The sequence below is a fragment of the Chiloscyllium plagiosum genome, unplaced genomic scaffold, assembly GCF_037043375.1.
Source record: "Chiloscyllium plagiosum isolate Xiang-an unplaced genomic scaffold, Cpla_swu_hap1 HiC_scaffold_27, whole genome shotgun sequence".
Lineage (NCBI taxonomy): Eukaryota > Metazoa > Chordata > Chondrichthyes > Orectolobiformes > Hemiscylliidae > Chiloscyllium > Chiloscyllium plagiosum.
Window position 1 is genome coordinate 69,096,015 of NW_028270165.1, and position 20,194 is coordinate 69,116,208.

Sequence of the window (20,194 nt, forward strand, 5' to 3'; positions counted from 1 at the left end):
AGGATTGTGGCTGTGAAAATGCACCGTGGTTGACGAAAACACCAACGTACTTTATGGGCATTCTGTGCCTGGCCAAATATCACCAGTTTTCAAGACTTCCTGACGAAACTAGCAGAAGTTGAAGCCACAAGTTTGGAGGCACAAAGATGATCGAATTTGTGCTCAACGGGGAGAGTTGAAGAACCCTTCTCAAGGAATGCTGCGAAAACACATATCGCCAGTCGAACCCCGTGATGTGTAGTTACCACCATTGGATCAGAGGCAAGGATATCGTCACATTCCCAGCGCCGCTCAGTTCGAAATTACTTGGACATGCTGCGGGATCATTTTCACTGCAAAGTGTAAATGGGAAGTGTGCTGAACAAGTAAGTCAAAATTGATGGTATGTCTGGATTAAACTCTATTTACATCGGCCTTGGTGAAAATCATAAAAATACACAACCTCAAGATGGGGTAACACCTCGTTGTCCTTCTCTTGGTTGTAACAAGTTTCACCGTTCTCAATTACCTTATCTCCATAACCCTATACGCTAAAAATCCTTAGATCCTTAGACAGCAATTTCTCCTCATCTCTGTCTAAATGTACACTGCTTATTTTGAGATGATGTCCTCTGGTTTGAGACTCTGCCATAAGGGGAAACATTTGTCTAAATCTACACGGTCAATTTCTCTAATAATCTTGTATTTTTCAACAAGGTCGCTTCTCGTTCGTTTATATTCCTAAATGTCCAGTTGAAACCTTACTTCCTTTTCAAAACACAGCCTAAATCCTCAGAGTGAGAATTTCCTCATCCATTCTTAAATACCAGCATGTATTTCCTGAAATGAACTGCTCAGCCACAGCTTCATTGAGGCCTTTATGGATTGTACAAAACTTCTTCAATATTAAACTGTGTTTGCTTGATTTAAATGAAAGGCAAATTTAATTTGCCTTCCCTATTGCCGGCATTTTGTGATGTGCAGACAAGTATTCCCAAATCTACCTGTAGTGTAACTTTCTCGTTTCAACAATTTTGCTTTGCAGTTGGTTTCCTCAATATATTAAAGTACGCTTTTCAAATATTAATTGGAAGCAAACTTGTTATTTCATATTATCCTACGTTTAGTTTAGCGATGGAAAGGGTTATGTACATGCACAAGGCAAAAGTTATAGATGGGGGAAGGACAAATACAATGCGAATAGGCAAGGCACAGGAGGATTCGAATTTGGTCTCAAAATGCAAGGAATGGAAACAATCGAAATGTGGAGTTGATTTAAGGAACAGATATTGCCTGTGTTTGATAACCTGTCAGGCAGGGAGGAAACATCAAAGTAAGTGTTGTTTCAGAAATAATTTGTATCTCTTATTTGGTGGAAGAGGAAGGCTTATGTGATGTTGAGACGAGATGGTTCAGATGAGTCAATGGAGAGTTTCAGATTAGTTAGGAAGGATGAGAAAGAGAGAGTTAAGAAGAGCAAAGATGGGACAAGAGCAGTCTTTAACAGGTAAAATAAAGGAGAACCCTAAAGCTTTCGACAGGTATGTGAGGAATTAGAGCATGACTCGGGTTGAAATTGGGCCAGAGTTTAGATCAGAGTGGTGCTGGAAAAGCACAGCATGTCAGGCAGAATCCGAGAGCAGGAAAATCGACGTTTCTGGCAAAAGACCTTCATAAAAATTAGAGACAGGAAGCCTTCAGGGTGGAGAGATAAATGGGGAGTGAGGGTGGGGCTGGGGAGAAGGTAGCAAAAAATGAAATAGATGAATGGGGTTGGGGTGGTGGTGATAGGTCAGAGAGGAGGGTGGGGGAAGGTAGCAAAGAGTTCAATAGGTGAATGGGGATGGGAAGGAGGAGAGAGGGGATGGAGTCAGTCCTCACTTTTGCCTTGGAATAGGGAAAGTGAAAGACAGAAGTGGAAAGTTTGGGGTTGACCCCGTGGAGATTGGAGAGGTGCTAAACAAATATTTCTCATCTGTTTAGACTCAGGAAAATGAGAGTATTGTAGAGGAGAAGACAGAGATAAAGGCTATTCGAACATAAAGGATTGAGGTTTTAAGGAGGAGGTGTTATGCATTCTAGAAGGTATGAAATTAGGTACGTTCCATTGGCTGGATAGGATTTATCCAAGAATTCTCTGGGAAGGTAGGAGGTAGAAGGTAGGTCGGAGCCTTTCGTCTTGATCATTGAATCGTCACTTTCTACAGGTTTCGTACAGAGGACTGGAGGTTTGTAAATGTTCTGTCCTTGTTCAAGAAGGGCAGTAGAGATGAACCACGTAATTATAGACCACTTAGTCTTACGTCTTTTGAAGGAATACTTTTGGAAAGTTATGAGAGGTACGATTTAGAATAATTGAGTAAGCAATCCTTTGACTGGAGGTAGTCAATGGTCTCGTCAAGGGCAAGTCGTGTCTCACAAACCTCAAAGAGATTTTTTTGAAAGGTGACCAAGCATGCGGATGATCGTAGGGCATTTGACGTGGACGACATGGACTTCAGCACAGCCTTTGATAAGGTTCCACATGGTATGCTTCTGGGTAAAAATTCGGAGGCATGTGATTGAGGATGATTTTGCAATCTGGATTAGAACTCGCTTTCTGTAAGAAGGCAGTGAGTGATGGTTGATGGAAAATATTCAGCATGGAGACCGGTTGCTAGTGGTGTTCCACAGGACCTCTTTTGGGACTGTTTGTGTTCATATTTTTATAAATGGCTTCGACATAGGCATAGGTGGACGGGTTCGTAAGTTGGTGGAGTGGTGTACAGTGTGGAAGAATGTTGCAGCTTGCAGGGGGACTTGGATAAACTGCAGAATTGTGCTGAGAGGTTGCAAATGAAGTTCAGTGCAGACAAATGTGAGCTGATTCACTTTGGGAAGAATAACAGTAAGGCAGAATACTGGGTCAATGGAAAAATTATTGGTTGATGTGCGTGCGTTGAGGGATCTTGTTGTCCACGTATATACATCCCTGAAAGTTGCCACGCAGGTTGATAGTGCTGTTACGAAGGCATACGGTGTGTAAAGTTTTATTGGAAGAGAGATTGAGTTCTGGCGCCGTGATGTCATGCTCCAACTATACAAAACGCTCATGTGGCCTCACTTGGAATATTGTGTACATTTCTGATCGCCCCACGACATTAAGGATGTGAAAGCATTGGAAAAGGTGCAGGCAAAATTTGCCAGGATGTTTCCTTGTTTGGCGGGAAGGTGTTATGAGGAAAGGCTGACGGGTTTGGGTCTGTTCTCTTTGGAGAGACGAAGGCTAAAAGGGGCTTTAATAGAGACATACGAGATGATCAGAGGATTAGATAGGGTGGAGTGTGAGAGTCGTTTTCCTCGACAATGAGGTCAGCTTGTTCGAGGGGGGGCAATTTAGGGGTGATAGATTAAAGACAGATGTAAGAGGCAGGTTCTTTACTCTGACAGTGGTAAGGGCATGCGATGTCCTGCCTGCAAATTCTGTTAACTCAGTCACATTAGGAGCATTTAATCAGCCCCTTGGTTCGCATATGGATGATGATGGGATAGTGTAGGGTGATCGGCTTAGATTAGTTCAAAGTTTGGTGCAACATCGAGGTCCGAAAGGCCTGTTCTGTGCTGTTATGTTTTATGTTCTATGGCGCACTGTAGGTAAGCAGCGGAAGTATTTTTTATACAATATGTTCCAGAAAATAATTTAAGATTCTATGTTTATTCTAGTAAATTCTACTTCCTGAATGTTCACATCGACATCACGTGAAATGCAGACTGGTTGCTGTAACGGGCTGAGATAGTCAGAATATAACGTTTTTGTTGAAGGATTCAGGTGAAACTCGTAAATATAAAGTTGTACAGAAGTATTTCTCACAGGGTAAACAATAGTACATCACAGTCTTGTTTTCCAAAGTAACAAAGTCAGCCATTTTGAAAAGTTAAGGAAGTCTAGTGGCATGTATGGAGAATGAAAATAGTCAGTTTCCCCCACCCTTCATTGTGGTGTTTTTTTTTAGTGTTTTTTTTAATGTCAAATATCCAAAGCTTTTTTCATTATGGCGGCAAAGTCACTTGATATTTTATTTACGTCGTGCCTTAATTTATTCGTTTACCTAAATTTATTATATTTGTTTTAATGTGAATCAGAGAAAGGAAAGGGAGAGAAACAAAGAACAGACATTTCCCCATCGTCAAATAGTGTCTTTGGATCTTTAACTAACCTGAGATGATCTACACAGGCAAGACTTTACCACGTGATCGAAAAGGCTGGATTTTTAATCGTACACCATTCTTTTTGTTTTGGAATAAGGAATATTTCTGAGCTTGCGTGTGGACATTTCATCATTTAATGTGGCCGTTAATACAGAAAACAGTCTGATTTCTTAAATTTTCTACAAATTTAACGATGTAGACGGAAGAGAAGTAACTCTTGTTTTTTTAATGCTTTAATATAACCATTGAGAGTAATGAATGGGCATATGAACAAGTTCTTCAACTCCTCTTGGAACTTTTTCTGTGATAGCGCATAAATGAAGACATTATTACAGGAACTAAGCAATTGAAGCATGTTCGTCGCTTCTTGAAGGATGTACTCAGGATCATTGAAATCTAGGCTGTTAAAGTAGGTGGTATCAGACACTCGGACGTAAAGAAAATGAGCAACATAAGTAACCCACAGAAGTAGAAAGCTGAGCGAGATAGTGAAGAGCAGTATAACGGATTTCTTTCGGTTCACAATCTCTGGATCTTTGTCCGTCTTGGATCCCCGGAGCCTCAAGCGGGCTCTGCTTGCTGTTAAGATGTGCCTAATAGTTAGTGCATTGAGAAGTAGAATGAGATGGAACGGCAGAAAGGGTGTTAAAATGTGGTCAAGCCAGTCGTAGGCTTTCCAGGCAGGCAAAGTGAAATAAGTGGACTTGAGGTCACAGAACCAGGGCACTCCATCCTGGATATACAAAGGCTGACAGACAAAGTACAACGGAGCATTTTTGATGCAGCTCAAGACACAGATCATACCTATGACCAGTGAAGCAGTTTTCTCTGTGCAGTATCTGGTCTTCAGTGTCTGGCTGCAGATGGCTATGAAGCGATCAATGGTGAAGGCGACTGTGAGCCAAACTGAGCCATCCCGTGTGGCGAAACCTAACATTATGGTGATTGCACAAGCAGGGGTGGTGGACAGGATGCTATTCAAAAAATAAATGCGGCTAATCCTGTTGAGGATGACAGTGGTAATGATGACAAGGAAGTCATTGACTGCTATTGCGATAAGGTAGAACGTAATGCACCAGGACAGACCGCACCGACCTCGGCTTAGGATAACAATCGCCACAAAATTAGCTACGAGAAATTTAAAGAAAGATGTTGTTGAGAGACTTGCAAAAAATCCCTATTTTCAGATTAAGTCCCCTGCAGTGCGGAAACATGCCCTTCGACCCAACAAGTCCATACTGACACTCCAAAGAGTAATCCACCAATACTCATTTCATTACATTTAACGTAGACTGATACATGTAACTCCATGGGCAATTTCGCATTGCCAATTCACCTCATCTGCACATGTTGTGGAATGTGCAAGGAAATCAGAGCACCCAGAGGAATCTCACGCAGACAGGGGAGGAACGTGCAAACTCCACACAGACAGTTACCCGAGGCTGGAATCAAACCCGGGTCTCTGGCACTGTGAGGCAGCAGTGCTAAATTGTCCTCATTCATTGTGTCCCTGAAGTATGTGCTGACGTGTTCCTTTAACTTTCAGACTTTGATTGTTCTGATTGCATTGCGAATAATTCAGCAGACAATGCTGGACTAAACATTACTGAATGAAACTGTTTTGACTATCAATGCATGCCACCAAAGTCAATTGCAAATCCGAAAGTCAAACCCGTGAGGAACATTTCAAATTCAGATCAACTGTAACATGGGATGCAATGCGTTTGTCCATGCCAATTTCCATTGATTTTTGTCATTATTCTCGCTGACCTATAGTGGCTGTCGATCTGACAAATGCTTCCAATTTTCCACTGCGTCCACATTCTCACCATTCCAGGCTTGCAACATAGAATCATTGAGGCATGCGGTCATGTAGAAGCCCTTCAGCACATCTAGTTTGTACTGACAAAATATAATAGCACTTGCAAGTGTCCCATTATCCTGCATGAGCTCAAAATACTTGCATGGTATGGCACTTCACCTTTTCCCCCAAATATTTTGAGAGATATTGAATTATCCCGGCTCAACTGCTCCCTCGGAGTTCATTTCAGATCTCCAACATCAACTGAGAGAAGAAAGCATTTCCTCAAATGCTGTTGATACTTTAAGTTTACATCCCTGTGATAAAGGAGACAGGTGCTTTATTACCATCCTGTCGATTTTGCTCTTGACCTGATGGACCAGTGCCAGTACTCCATCAATGTTCTCTGCTCTCAGGAAGATAAGAATCCCAGATCATGCAGCCTCTCGACAAAGCTGAAAGGCTGCATTCCAGTCTACATTCTCGTGAACCTCCCTAGTAACACATTGAGAGCAATAGTGTTCTTTATTTTGTGTGGTCACAAGATCTGCGCAATGGCAGCTGTGGTGTTGCTAAAGTTTGTGCAACTCCAACATCCCCTCTGTTATCTCATAACCTATGCCACGACTGTTAACATCTCAAGTTTTAGTTTTCTTCCAGTTCGGCCCACTTGCACAGTTCGATCAAGACTCACACCATTAAAGATGGCTATGCCATTCGCTGTCGAAGACCTGGTCAATAAAATGTCATTTCTCCAGGGCCCTATCTCGAAATTCTTTTCAGGAATAATTATACTATAACTCTTTGCTGAAACATTTGGTAGCATTTACTAAAATCTGATCATTTTCTTTGGTTTCGGATATATTTTATAAACTTTAGGGGAAAAGGCCAAAAATATGGGCAGTATTCATGGAAGAACTGGGCACAGATTTACCTTGTGAAAAATAACGTGAAGATAAGCAGCCAATGTTAATTTTACAAGGGGGCACTGATTCTGACTAATTAATAAAATTACAGAACGATCTGAAAAATAAAAGGCAAACGTGGAAGACAACCCAAATCCAGATTAAACATGTGAAGCATTTCTTTCTAAATTACAACATTTTCAAATGTTCACGTGATTAATTTCAGGGAGCACATTAGGAATGTTTTTTTTTCCCCAGTGGGAAGTCATTGTGTTTTAATCATTGCACACTTGGAAAGCTGGAACTTTAAATGCTTAGAGTCACTGCATGTTCACGTCTTTTTATTTCAGAATTCGCATGATGATTGATGTGAAATATTTTTTTGTATCAGACACAGCAATAGTCTCTGTTTACGGACTAATTTTTGTGACACTATGGCATGCTTTTTTCTAGTTAAGGGTAAGACATTAGACTGCATTGGATTAAAACGTAAACTTGTAAAGCTTTCATTTTTTAAGCACCATCGGTGGGATAGTGTTAGACACGGAGAGAAAAGAAAGCTTGAATGGGAGGGAAAATATGGTCATAAGGTCGGGGTATATCAGAATGATTAATGAAATATTCAAGAAACCGAAATAGTGATGAAAACATCAAAGGAACGAGAAATAAGTACTACAGAAAACCAGCAAGACTTTTGAACACAGAGAGTAAGATTTTGTTTTTTAAAAAAGGCATGAATAGTGAACGAGGTAACAATTTTTCCTTTATACATCAGTACGGGCTTATTCTCATGTAAATTGAGAAGGTGTAGATATATGATTAAGTATTTTGAATTGGTTTTCACGAGAGAAAGTAGAGAGAATATCCCAGCAAAGCTATGGCTCGGGAATAAAAAGGAGCGTGGAACTCACGAAATTCAAAAGCATCACTGATGTGGAACTGAGCAAGTTGTTGCAGTGGGGGCCAAAATGTACTGAAATCATGGTAGACGTCATCCTTGGTTTTGAAAACATGCACCTCGCAGTTGATATCTCTTCTAATTTTCCAAAACTCCTTATATTCAGAGAAGGAGCAATTAGTCTGAAAGTTACCGAATGCATTTTCTTTAATCAAAATGTCAGGAAGACAGAAAACAAGAAATTCCATACCAGTTTGCTGATAAACTGTCAAAGGAGAAACATTAGAAGTTACTTCTTTTTAAAAGTAGCCACATCAGGCCACTTGCGAATCTTCAAAGAAATCATATTCAAATCGGTTTTCAGAAAGGAAAATGAGATGTAAATCATATTTTGGAATTATTTCATCAAGTGCTGCTGTTTCTAGAAACCAACTTAGATTTTCCAGAATGCACTAAATAATGTACCCCAAAATGTTTCGGTGGGAAATAAAGTTTCAGGATGTATTGGATACAGTGAACGCACGGATGCACACTGGCTGGCGGACAGGAAACAGAAGATATGTATATATGGCCACATTGGTCTTGGTGCAGCACAATAAGTCGTGTAAACATAAGTTGTGAAGGGGTCATGGATGGCCACAAAAAATAAGCCAATGCTAAATGAGTCACGATAGAACGCAAAAATGGTAACATCATGCTTCACTTATGGGCCCTACCGGTGATACCGCATCGAAACCAGTAGATTGCAAATTGATTTAATTGAAATAATGATGTTTATAAACTGGAAGTAGTTCAGGGAATGTTTCCTGGATTTACATCTGGAGTAGACACGTTTCGTTCTGAGGAATGTTTGAAAATTATCGGCATATACGAGCTGCTACTTTGAAGATAAGCTGGTGAAATTGTGTGCACACATGTTCGACTGACATGGTGGGTGTGGAAAGTCTGTTTTGTCTTGCGGCATTATATATTACTAAGGGTCACAGTTTTAAAATATGGTGTGACCCACTCAAAACGTACTTTAAGCTTTTTTTTTATTGCCATTGAATCTCTGGTGTTCGATTCTTTTCTTTTGAATATGTAGTGGAGTCAGAGCATTTTAATATTTCCAAAGATTTCAATCATTGGAAATATTAAAATTTGGAAATATTACAGGTTATTGGAGGTCAGAGTGAATATAGAATAGGGGTTACAGCTATGTCAGTATGATCCCATAAAAGGTTAGAGCAGGCACGAGGTCCAAACAGAACACTCCTGCACCTTATTTGCAGAAGTCCTTCATTAAGAAGTTAATATTCATGCAATGCCACATATTATAATCTACATTTTAGAAAGGCAATAAATGATATAGCACAAAACAACAACAATAAAATTAAATAACATATTGTTAAGTTCCATGATTAATTTTATCACAGTGAGGCAACTTTGGGATAAGCAAAGAAAGATTAAGCAGATCTTGAAAAAGGATCAGTAAAACATCTCTTAAGAAGAAACAGCATCATAGCTTTTCTTTACTTACCAGGTGCACCAACAAGAGCGAGAATGGGATAGCAAACGGCAAAAAAGAGCCCATTCGCTGGACCATGCATCGTCTTTGAGAATCTAAACGAATTTCAAATCAACAGAAAATGAATTGTTGTCAGTATCAAATCATCCTTTATTTATTCATCGTAAGAGATCTCAGAGGATCAGCAAAGTTACACCAGCCACTTTAATCAGAGTCGGTGAACAAACAAATGATCTAACTTTCCACGACACAATTACCTATTCGGCACTCGGACAGTGAAATTGAGTAATCAAATTTTCCCTGAGGGTGAACTACTGTCTGCAATTCTGTGATTAAGTGTCAGTAGAATCCATAGCTTTTGTCTCCATCAGTTGAGCTGCTGCTGATAGGGAGTCAGCTAACCACTTTTTCTGAAATGTTACTTTGCAATTTCCATTACATTAAAATAATTTCATGCTTTCACATATCATACTGGAATGATAGAATCCCAATACTCTGGCAGCAGGCCATTCAGTACATTGAGTCCGCACCATCCCTCCAAGGACACTCTTACCAGATCTACTCCCTACTTCGTAGACCAAGACGGCCATCAATTTGACTATGACAATGTAACTACTCCAAGACAAGCGAATTAAAACACACCAGAGAGTAATTGGAAGCCTGGTTTTCACTCAAAAAGGCTATCAGCAAATGCATAGAGATGGAACCAGTGTACAGGCCGCTGCAGGGAAGACCCAGAAGTGACACCACAAAAGGCCGGACCACATAAAATGCAACTGGGACAGAATAAAAGCTGTTCACAGAAACCGCACAGTTAATGTTATTCAGCACTGCAAGAGAACGTCTGAATGATAATCTCGTAGCTCGCAAAGGTAACTAACTACCTCAAACAGGCAAGATGTGTGCTGAGCTGATGCTGGGAAAAAATGTTTTAACTTTTCTTTCATTTCCGTGCTGATTGTGGGTTTGAAGAGCCAGAGCTAAATCTGAAATATTTCCTACCGGGATTTGACGTAATGCTGCATCATAATCAGCCTTTCTTCAAATACTCACAGTGACAATAGCTCAAACGTGATTGTCATAACGCTAGTCCCTTTTTCACTCTAAATGCTGTCCCTTGGCTCAAGGATACTCTATCCTTGATTTTTCTCAGAGGGGAAATAAACTGGGTCAGACTCCAATCAGTCTGGTTTGGTCCGGAGTTGAAAATGATTTTGAGAGGCCTTTCGTTAATATGTGATCAGATGAGATAGGCCAAGTGGTCATGCTTTAGAAGTGACTTATATTATGAAATTGTAGTGGTAAGCTCTTTAGCTAGCTGAACTGAGCAGTTTGTAGTTGAGTTTGAACTGGCAAGTTAAAAAGGGAAATGTGCGAAACTCTCTCTCTATCTTTCCTGCCCTTCAACTTCAACCGGTGAGCATGTGTTGCATGTATACTGTGTTTTTTTTTAAAGGGAGATTGGTTATTTGGACTTTTGTTTGTATTCGGAGCATCATAATTAATTCTAGCTGGATGGGTTGATTTCTGTCGGTTTCTTTGTGTTTCATTTTGCAATTGGAGGAATAAAGTTTCTTGTCTGTTTTAAAATCTAGTAGTCAACTGAGCGAAATTACTTTGGGTAATATTCATTGTACACTTACCGAAACAAATCGCAAAGTTATTCTCTGGGCTGCCAGCTTAAGAATGTTTTGAGTGGTCTGGCCTAGTCCATAATACAATCAGTTTTAATCTTGTTCGTTCTCCAGCTCAGGACATGATGGAGATCATCAATAGAACAGGAGGAACAAGAATTGATGGAGACCATTTGGTCTTTCGAAAGTGTTCTTCTGTTCAATGAATTTGATGTTACCACGCACCCATTTTCCTGCACTAACGCCAAATCCAATATTTCATTCATGATGAAGAATTTGTGATATGAGTCTGAAATATTCTTGGCAGCAGAATAATCACTACTATTTGGTGTAATGAATAGTGACATTAAAGGCATAATCTCCACTCCTGGCAAATTAATACAGGCTAGTTTTTTTCTTATATTTCGGCCAGTTCTGGGTAATAGTAGACTGTTGTATCAGTGCCAGAGTCTACCACAAAAAAAAGAGTTACTCGCTGGCATTGAGCAATGCACAGAGAAGTGATAATGGCTACTTCATTTCTAATGACCCACAGACTGATCCAGAATTTTTAAAAAAATTTCTTCGGGCCAATTGATATTTCTAAAGTTGTTTTGATTATATTCACAATTCATCATACGGATCAGAGATCTGATTCAGTGAAGAGACGTAGAGGTATTTTGGATGGTCTGACAGGGTTTCTGTATCAGGTTGGATCTCAGTGCACCGTGAATGGCAGAGGTCTCAGAGACATGAGCTCTGGCGATGTATAAATGAACCACTATTTAGTCTTTCTCCATATATTCAGAAGATTGTTTCGTTAAATCTGGAGAATTATTCCCCCCCTCGTTGTTATTTCTCCTCAGTAAATATCTCGGATATACGTGACGAGGCTTGCAGCCAGCCCTTCCTGAAAACTTCATTCAGTCAGGTGGATCCGGTTAAATGGAATTTTGGAGTTTCGTTTCTGGATGAAATACACAGATTTTGTGACTTACTGGAATAAATGAATCACACTTTGGAGATTTTCAGTCGGAGTTTTTCTGTCACGACATTATATAATGTACATAGGGAACACGTTATCAAATTTAATAGCAAGCAACATCAGAACTGCCCCGTACTTTTTTTTTGGACAAACGCAGGGCAGTTCCTTGTCCTGTGCTCAGCTGAATTCTTATATCCATCGACACCAGTAGAAGAAACAATATAATTAGAGACTACATTACACGGGCTCTCTTCAACTTTGGCTCTCGATGTCATTGTCACCTACTTTCAGTTTTCACATTTTCAGGCATCCGGTCTGTTCTTGCTGTAACACATCACTTTCACTTCAGCTTTATTCTATCACCTGGAATGTGGATAATTCTCTCCCTTTGAGATGAAAAGGCAAATATTTTAAGGTTATTCTCATAGCCACTTAACAAATCAATACTGTCTGAATACTCACAACGAATGTGTATTGTTGGGTCAAGTCCATAAAAGAATTGATGCATTTTTTTGCCAATTTTCGAACCAACTTTGAGAATAGATAATGTGTGGGATGTGTCAGGCAACAGATCTAAATAATTTAACATCGAAAATTGATTAACAGAATTGCTTCATGTACGTGAATGCGTCAGATAGAATAAGGAAGCAAACCAATTGGTCTTTGGATCCTGCATTGCCGTTAAACAATATCGTAACTCATTTATCATCGACATATGCTCTTTCCTCAGTCTCTGTCATATATTGTCTGTGGGGAAGATCAAACGTTGTCTAACTCATCCGTGAATGAATTTCTGGTGAAGCCTCTGCGGATCTCCTTGGAAATAACTTCTGGGGGTCCTTAAGAGAAAGGTCGTTGCATCATATTTACAGCTAAAATGGAAAATCTGTTGAATTTAAACTTCACTGCAAAGTACCTTCCTGAGTCACTTCAGTGTATCAAATGATACATCATACGAGGAATGCTTGAGCTCTCTAGTTATGTTCTCGGTGGGTATAGAAGGATGAGAGACAATCTCATTGACACACATGGAATACTGAAAGGTCTGCGTAGAATGGACGTGGAGACTGTTTCTTTCCACTACTAGTCGAGCAACCAAAGGCAAAGACTCAGAACTGTGGTAAGTTATTTCCTCAGCCAGTGGCTGGGGAATCTGTGGAACCGATTGTCTTGTTTCAATTAGGCTAAGTTCAGAATACTTAAGGCAACGGTAGATAGGTGAGTGATTATTAAGGGGAATGTGGAGAATGCGGGAAAATAGAAACGCATCAACTGTGACCAAATGGCAGAACACAATCGTTGGACGTACGGCATAATTCAACTCCCATTTCTTATTGTCTTACGGTGCCAATATTAAGTACCTAAATGCAATGTGTTCTGAAATAAAAAGTAAACTTTTCTTCTAATAGGATGGTGAGTGAGCAAGGAAGAATTGAGAATAACCTGTTGTGAACCTCCACCCAGCTTTAATAAATTTGACTTTTCTAAGTTTATTTAACATGACTTAGCAGGAGAGGATTAACAGAACAGAAACTCAAGCGATAGCATAAAAACACAGATCTGAGTGCTTTTTTCAAATGCCTTTGCTGTGCGATTGACCTGACCAAGTTTCAGTTTTGCATACTTTCACACTAATTCGCACTAATGATGTTAGTGTGGACGAGTGTTCAGCTGATCCTTGAAACCTGGAGAATTATAAGTGAATGCACAGCATCATGCAAATGCAAGGAGCATGTGACTCATGACTCGTTGTAAATGGTAGCTCATGAACACTGTCATTCGCGGGAGAGATCATTCTCTTGCCTTGTGTGTTAAAATAAATATATGGTGTTTTACATCCTTCAATAAAACCAACGGTTCACACTAATGAGACACCTTTTAAAAGCTCTGCCTATGGACACTGCTGAAAACATTGGAAGTTTTAATTTTAAAAAGTAGCTTGTTCACCCTGAACAGAGAATGTTTGATCGTTCTCCTTGCGAAAATACAATCAGACAATCATCTTGCAACAGTCCACAAGAGCAAGTTTACAACGGTGAGAGGCAATTTCCCTGCTCTTCAGATGGGAAGGGATTGACTTCTTCATCCAATCTGCTGCGAAACCTTCCTATTTCACAATGAGGAAGAAGATATTCGCCTGCTTTGCGTCAGGGAAGAGATTTCTTTTCTCAGACATCCAACCTGCTGAGTGCCAACAGGCCTCCACGAAGGAGAGATCATTCACCTATTGAAGGTGTGCTAAAAAAGATTCACTTTACTTGTTGAACCACAAGTGACTTCGCAACTGATTGTAAGTGTTGGATTCTGCTGCAGATGTCTTTTTTTCAAGTACTAAATAACTGGCCCTTCATCCTGAGACAGTGCCCAGGATTACCATTCCCCAGACAGAGGAAAATCCCTCTCTGTATCTATCCAGTTAAACTCATGCGCATTCTTACATGTTTCAATAAGACTATTTTTCATACTTTTATGTTCCACATTTTGTATTGTACGAAATCTCCTTAATCCCCATAAGTAAGACAGTGAACTTTTACAGTACTATGATCAATGTAAGTAAACTCAACCATTTTCTGCGACTATGTGCTCATAGTCAAGTCTGAACAATTGCTGCATCTTCTAACATGGGTGCGGCAATAATTCTAAAAAATCCCAATCACCTCTAATAGCCTACCCAACCTGCCTTTTACATTTGAAGGTTTTCCACGTGCACAATTCATCCACTGTCACAATCAAAACTCAAACCCTCCAACTCTCTCAACACGTCCGCACGCTCTCAGAGCTCACCTTTTCAGCTCTCAGAGTCCGTTCCTCATGCTGTTTTATATCACCACTCCTACTTTCACAGCTGAACCACACCCATTCTGACATGTGTCATTGAAAATGTGTGCAGCAATTTTCTCAGCGATCTATTCTATTGACACACAAAATATTTCATTCACGGAAGAAATTGCCATTTGCGTCACATGACACCAGAACTGTGCAATGTTTATTCTGACAATTGGGTGTTATTTATTCTGATGTTTAAAATCTCCGTAACTAAGATAGGCATTCATATTCAGATAATGCAAATGCTGATAAATGACAGTTTGCATTTTCTTACAAACATCAGTCTTCAGTTGAAGCCGCGTTTTGAGAATATTATCAGATTGGAGACACATAATTCAACAGTGTTTTACTTGCTGTTCTTACGGGTTACTTATCGTTTTCACTGCACAAGAAACTGTCTCTTCTATATTGGAGAGAATGAGCACAGACTGATATGTTTCGGGGCCAAATTATACGCTGTCTGCAAATTACAAAAGAAAACAGTGGAGAAAGATTGAACATTTTCTATTTGGAAGAGAGAAGCAATATATTTCCACCCAGAAGAAAGACAGGTTAATTATAGAATGGGTCTCTGAACTTTGCTTTCATTCCTCCCTCCAGTGGCAAAATTTGCATACTGCGCCATCACCTTTAACTTATTTAATCTCACCTACCTTCTAACAATCACAAACTCTCTCTTCTGCTTTGCACTCTTTCTCAAACTGTGCAATTTACAAAATTCTACTGAATATCTAATTTTGTCCACGTTCAAATGCAATTTCTGTAGACTGAAACGTGAACTATTTTTCTCAAGGCAGAATCTGCACTGTCTGACCTGAACGTCCAGCAGTTTTGCTAATAGAGGAACCATAGCTAGCTGTTTATGGTCACCTACTAACTGATGTCACCACTCAACATGCAAGAATGTACTGGACACTGCTTTTCAGATTTCAGGGCGTTTCATATTATTTTGAAGTGTAAAAGTCCCTAACTGGAAAGATAACGTTGAAACGGCTATGAAGGCGGCATTCACAACGACTTTGGATTTCGATTTGACAGGTATGAGGCAATGGGCATCCCTTCTTTAAGAATGTGACGACATTGGTAAAACCGCCTGCTAGTTTAAACCAGCAACACAGAAAAAATTTACCCCGTGCAGTAATCTGTGAAAATTCGAGAGAACAAAGGTAACCATTTAAAGTAAAATTAACAACTTTATTTCTTAAAGTACAACGGTGAATAATTAACTAACAGCTACTTGCAATCCTTTCTCTGGCCTAATCTTTACCTTCACCTTCTACAATGCTTGTCCCATAAAACCTGCCGTATAAGATTTTCCAAAAATCCAAATTTCAAAACCAGCCAGCTGTCGAATCTTCTCTTTATATTTTCTTCTGTCTACTTTTCTTCTTCCTAGGGATTTCTGTTTTGCAGGTCATTGATCAATAAGGCTACCTTTGAGATAGATATTCTCCTGGCAGTCTGCCTGTGGTGGTGGCTTATCAGCTCTCCTCCACCTGTTCAATATGTCCCGTATTACACCCCAAAGTATCGGGTTGTTTCATTGGTTTTTAATATTGCCAATATACTAAATTCAAACTTGATTGGAGGTTGGTATTTTGCCGTATAATTAAAACATTCGATTTTTTTTTGTTATCTCCAGGCAAACAGCTACACTGGCTGCTGAAACAAAGTTTACATTATATCTTGTTCAGACCTCTTGGAGTTCTACCAGGTTTCTCTGCAAGCTTTTAGCTCTCTGAAAGTTTCAGTACCCCTTATACCTTCAGAAGACCTCCCCCTTAAGAGAAAAAAAATCGTCAAAATGAAAAGTTGGATTAGTGTTTTTGCCTATTCCTCATCACATGACACTAACAGACAGATAACTTTAATATAAGTTGATCTTAAATTATTCCCAGAAACCGGTATGTATAAAACGGCGAATACATTGAGACTGTATCTAAACTTTATCAGTTAAATCTGCGATACCGCATCTGCGATGACATCCTCACTAGCAGCAATACGCATGATTTTTAAATTACATCTGTAACATAAGACTCCAACAAAATCGGCTCATATTGTTGTCTTTAAATGTTCCAAGAATGCAAGAGGATTGTGATCCGAATGCACAACCGTTTCCAACACATTGTTTGTGACATAAACATTAACACGTTGTAAGGCCAGTACCAAACTCCATACTTGTTTTCCGATCATGGAGTATTTCCTCTGGTGGATGTTGAGCTTCTTCGAAAAGTAACCAGTTGGCAGTTCAATCAAATCCTCATCATCGTGGAGGAGTACAGTTCCAATTCTTGTGTCACGAACAACGATGACGGCTTAAAAGGTTTTGAAAAGTTTGCTGCTGAACATTGCTTTTAAATGGTCGATTGCCTCCTGACATCGTTCTTTTCACCGATACTTATTCAGCAAATCGGTTAACTGTGCCACTACAGGCCTGGTGTTTGGAACAAATGTCTGATAGTGTCCTTAGGATTGAAGCACCTCGTTATTCGAGGATGGTCATCTAAATTCCTCGATGGCATTCATCTTTGCATTCCATAAGGACACCTTCCGTGACCGATGATCGATCGCAAGAACATCAATTCTGCTTTTGTGAATTCAAATTTATTTAAAATTATCACAATTTTTGCTTGTCGTAGTCGTTCAAAGAGTTCTGCCAACTGTAGCATGTGACCTTTGCAGGAGTTTCTAAGCATCGCTATATCGTCGAAATAGACTGTACAATTCGTTAACCCAGCACAGCTCTGTCCATGAGTGTTTGGAATGTTCGGGTGGGTTCTTCAATCCAAAGAGCATCGCTTTAACCTCAAATAGTCCTTTTCTGATTACAAATACATGAATGTATTTCTCCGTCTCTGATAAAGTTACCTGCCAATAGCCAAGCTTTAAGTCCATATTCTTGATGCAACTGGCTTGTCCGAATTTTTCGAAACAGTCATGCATTCTCGAAATTGGATATTAGTCTGACTTTGTAAAGCTGTTGACCTTTCGATCATCCACACGGAATCAGTGAGTTCGTCAAGTTTGGGAATGAAGACAATCAACGAACTCCACTCAAACTGGCTTTGTTCGATGGTTACCTCGGAAAGCATGGGTGTTTCGTCCATTTAGACCTATCTGAGCTTGAAATGATTAAGCTGATAGGGATTTTGCTTTGTCGAGGCAGCATTCCCTACGTTTACTTCATGTACAATAGCGTTCGTCCTCCCCATCTGATTCTTACATATGTGTTTAGAATGCAGTAACAATTTATTCAACAGCGTTCAATGCTCATGAGATGAATAGTTTACAAAAATATCACACTCCTCAATTTACTTTCAGGCCCATCAAGATCCACATCATCTGGATTTGGTTCCTTACACTGTGGAGATGTAACCAACATCTGTTTCTCCATTTTTTTCTCTGCCATAGGATACGGATTCAAAATGTTCATATGACATACCGAGAAATTTTCTTTCTATCTGGCATTTTTCTGAATAGTTCATTGACCAAACTTTTACTCAATTTGATAGGGATCACTAAACCTTGCTTTGCAGGGATCTCCAATCACTGGTAACAGTAATAACACGTCGTCCTCTCGGGAACACGTCCGAGTTTCAGAGCTTTTATCTGCCACCTGTTTTATTCTATGTTGTGGCTTCTTTATGCGCTGCTTCACTAACTCAGTGACTCGATTTAGTCTCTTCCTCACCTCTGATACATAATCTAAGCGTGAGATCTCAGACGTTGGTCCAGTCAATTTTGCATTAATTAAATTCAAAGCTCCTCTCACTTCGTGCCCAAATATTAACTTGAAGGGCATCTCGAATGGCAAGCAATGCGAATGACATACCTTTATCCCACTCATTCGGATAGTCCTGATAGTACGCTCTCATTATGGTCTTCAAGGTCTGATGTCACCATTTTAAACCTCCATGGGATTCAGTATGATGCGCCCTGGATTTAAAGTGCTGTAGACCTCAGCTACCCATAACCACCTTATAGGTCCTGGCAGTAAAATGTGACCTTTGCTCCAATTCAATCTCTCTGAGTAGCCCATAATGGGTGAAGAAAGCTACTAATTCCTCTACTACCTTTTTTGCCCTCATACTCTCCAACGGAATTGACTCCGTATATGTGGTAGACACATCCATTATTGGTAAGAGGTAATGGCTTCCACTTTCCATTCTTGTGAGGAGGCCTACACAATCAATTCTATCCTGCATGAAAGGTTCTTCAAATACTGGAATTGGCATCAAAGCTGCTGGCTTACCTACCAGTTGGCATGAATGACACAGAAGGCAAAAGTTCAACGAATCCTTGTGCATTTCAGGCCAATCAAAATGGGCGTGTACATTAGCATGACTCTGTAGTGCCCCCAGGGGACGTCCTCTCGGTAGTTCATGTGCTACGCATAGCAATTCGTGTCTGTCCGCTACTAGAAACAGAATCTGGTGCACTTCAGCCCATTTCACCACTGCACTAACCTTCAGTGGTCTCCATTTCCGTCTGAGGATTCTAACCTTCAGGTAATAGCCCTCCGTAACATTCTCTGCCTCCTATTCTGAGTACACATCCACGCATATTTCCTTTGTCACATTGCCTTGCTGTTGCAAGTCCCTTTGCTTTCAGAATGAACCACGTCTGACTGACGCTCTGCCTGTTCAGTTTTTTCCTGCACTATTACGTCAAACAGGGTATTCGCTAATTTAACCTCAACTCCTTCATCTTTATCTTTAGTTTTCGCTTCGTGCTGTGACTTTGGACAGTGGGATATGGTTACAAGCATATTTCTGATTTAACTTCTCATTTTTTTGGTCTTCCTTCGGCTTCTCCACAACAAGGGACGTCACTCCCACCTTGGATCTTACTAAATCATTCCCAAGAACGAACTGAATTCCTGGAACGGGCGTTCTTTTAGTCACTCCCACTGTATTTTCTCCAGACTTGATTATGCACTCCAAGCTGATCTCACACAGGGGAACGGTAAATTTCTGTACATCTATCCAACGACTTCCGACACCATCGGGTAACAGATGAAAAAGAGTGGATATTCGCTCATCTCTTACTATTAGTGACTTGGGAGATCCTGTATCTCAGATTATTATAATTTCCTGTCCTTCTCCCCATGTTCTTTCTGCGTAAACTTGACCTATAGACGTAAGTTGATTTTAGGGATTAGTTATTAATGACATAACCAGCCCCTTTCGATACTGAACACTCTCCTGCAGCTTCGAGCTCTTCTTTGTGTCTCATTTACCACTTAACGAATACCACTGGCTTAGCTTCTTTCCCACAACACCTTTCTTTAACGACCAGCACTGTGAGTTTGTGTGCCACTTTCTGACAGTTAAAACACCTTTTCCCAGTGTCCTTCTGACACTACAAGAGCTGCAATTTTCTGTGTCCCACCCAATTACAGCGAAAACGCCTGAGGCCTTTCACCTCCTGTCGACCCTCTTGCGCATTTTTAGCCCGTGGTAAGTTCTTCCCAGTGCTCTCTACTTTACGTT

The 20,194-nt window shown here is 40.1% G+C and overlaps 1 protein-coding gene across 1 annotated transcript; it reads right to left on the minus strand.

Annotated features, from left to right (window-relative positions):
• Positions 1-4,354: 4,354 nt before the first annotated feature.
• Positions 4,355-9,360, minus strand: LOC148144535 (putative G protein-coupled receptor 139). Its single transcript, XM_087975385.1, has 2 exons — positions 9,291-9,360; positions 4,355-5,295 (listed from the first exon to the last, which is right to left on the minus strand). Exons 1-2 carry the CDS (start codon positions 9,358-9,360, stop codon positions 4,355-4,357), a joined length of 1,011 nt encoding a protein of 336 aa, XP_087831511.1.
• Between the last annotated feature and the right edge of the window lie 10,834 nt (positions 9,361-20,194).

What these genes read in the sequence shown, in the direction of transcription:
- LOC148144535 (XM_087975385.1), bottom strand. Translation starts at nt 9,360, where the DNA reads ATGCATGGTCCAGCGAATGGGCTCTTTTTTGCCGTTTGCTATCCCATT. An exon ending in CGCTCTTGTTGGTGCACCTG is followed by an intron (nt 5,296 to 9,290) that starts GTAAGTAAAGAA and finishes AATTTCTCGTAG; the next exon opens with CTAATTTTGTGGCGATTGTT.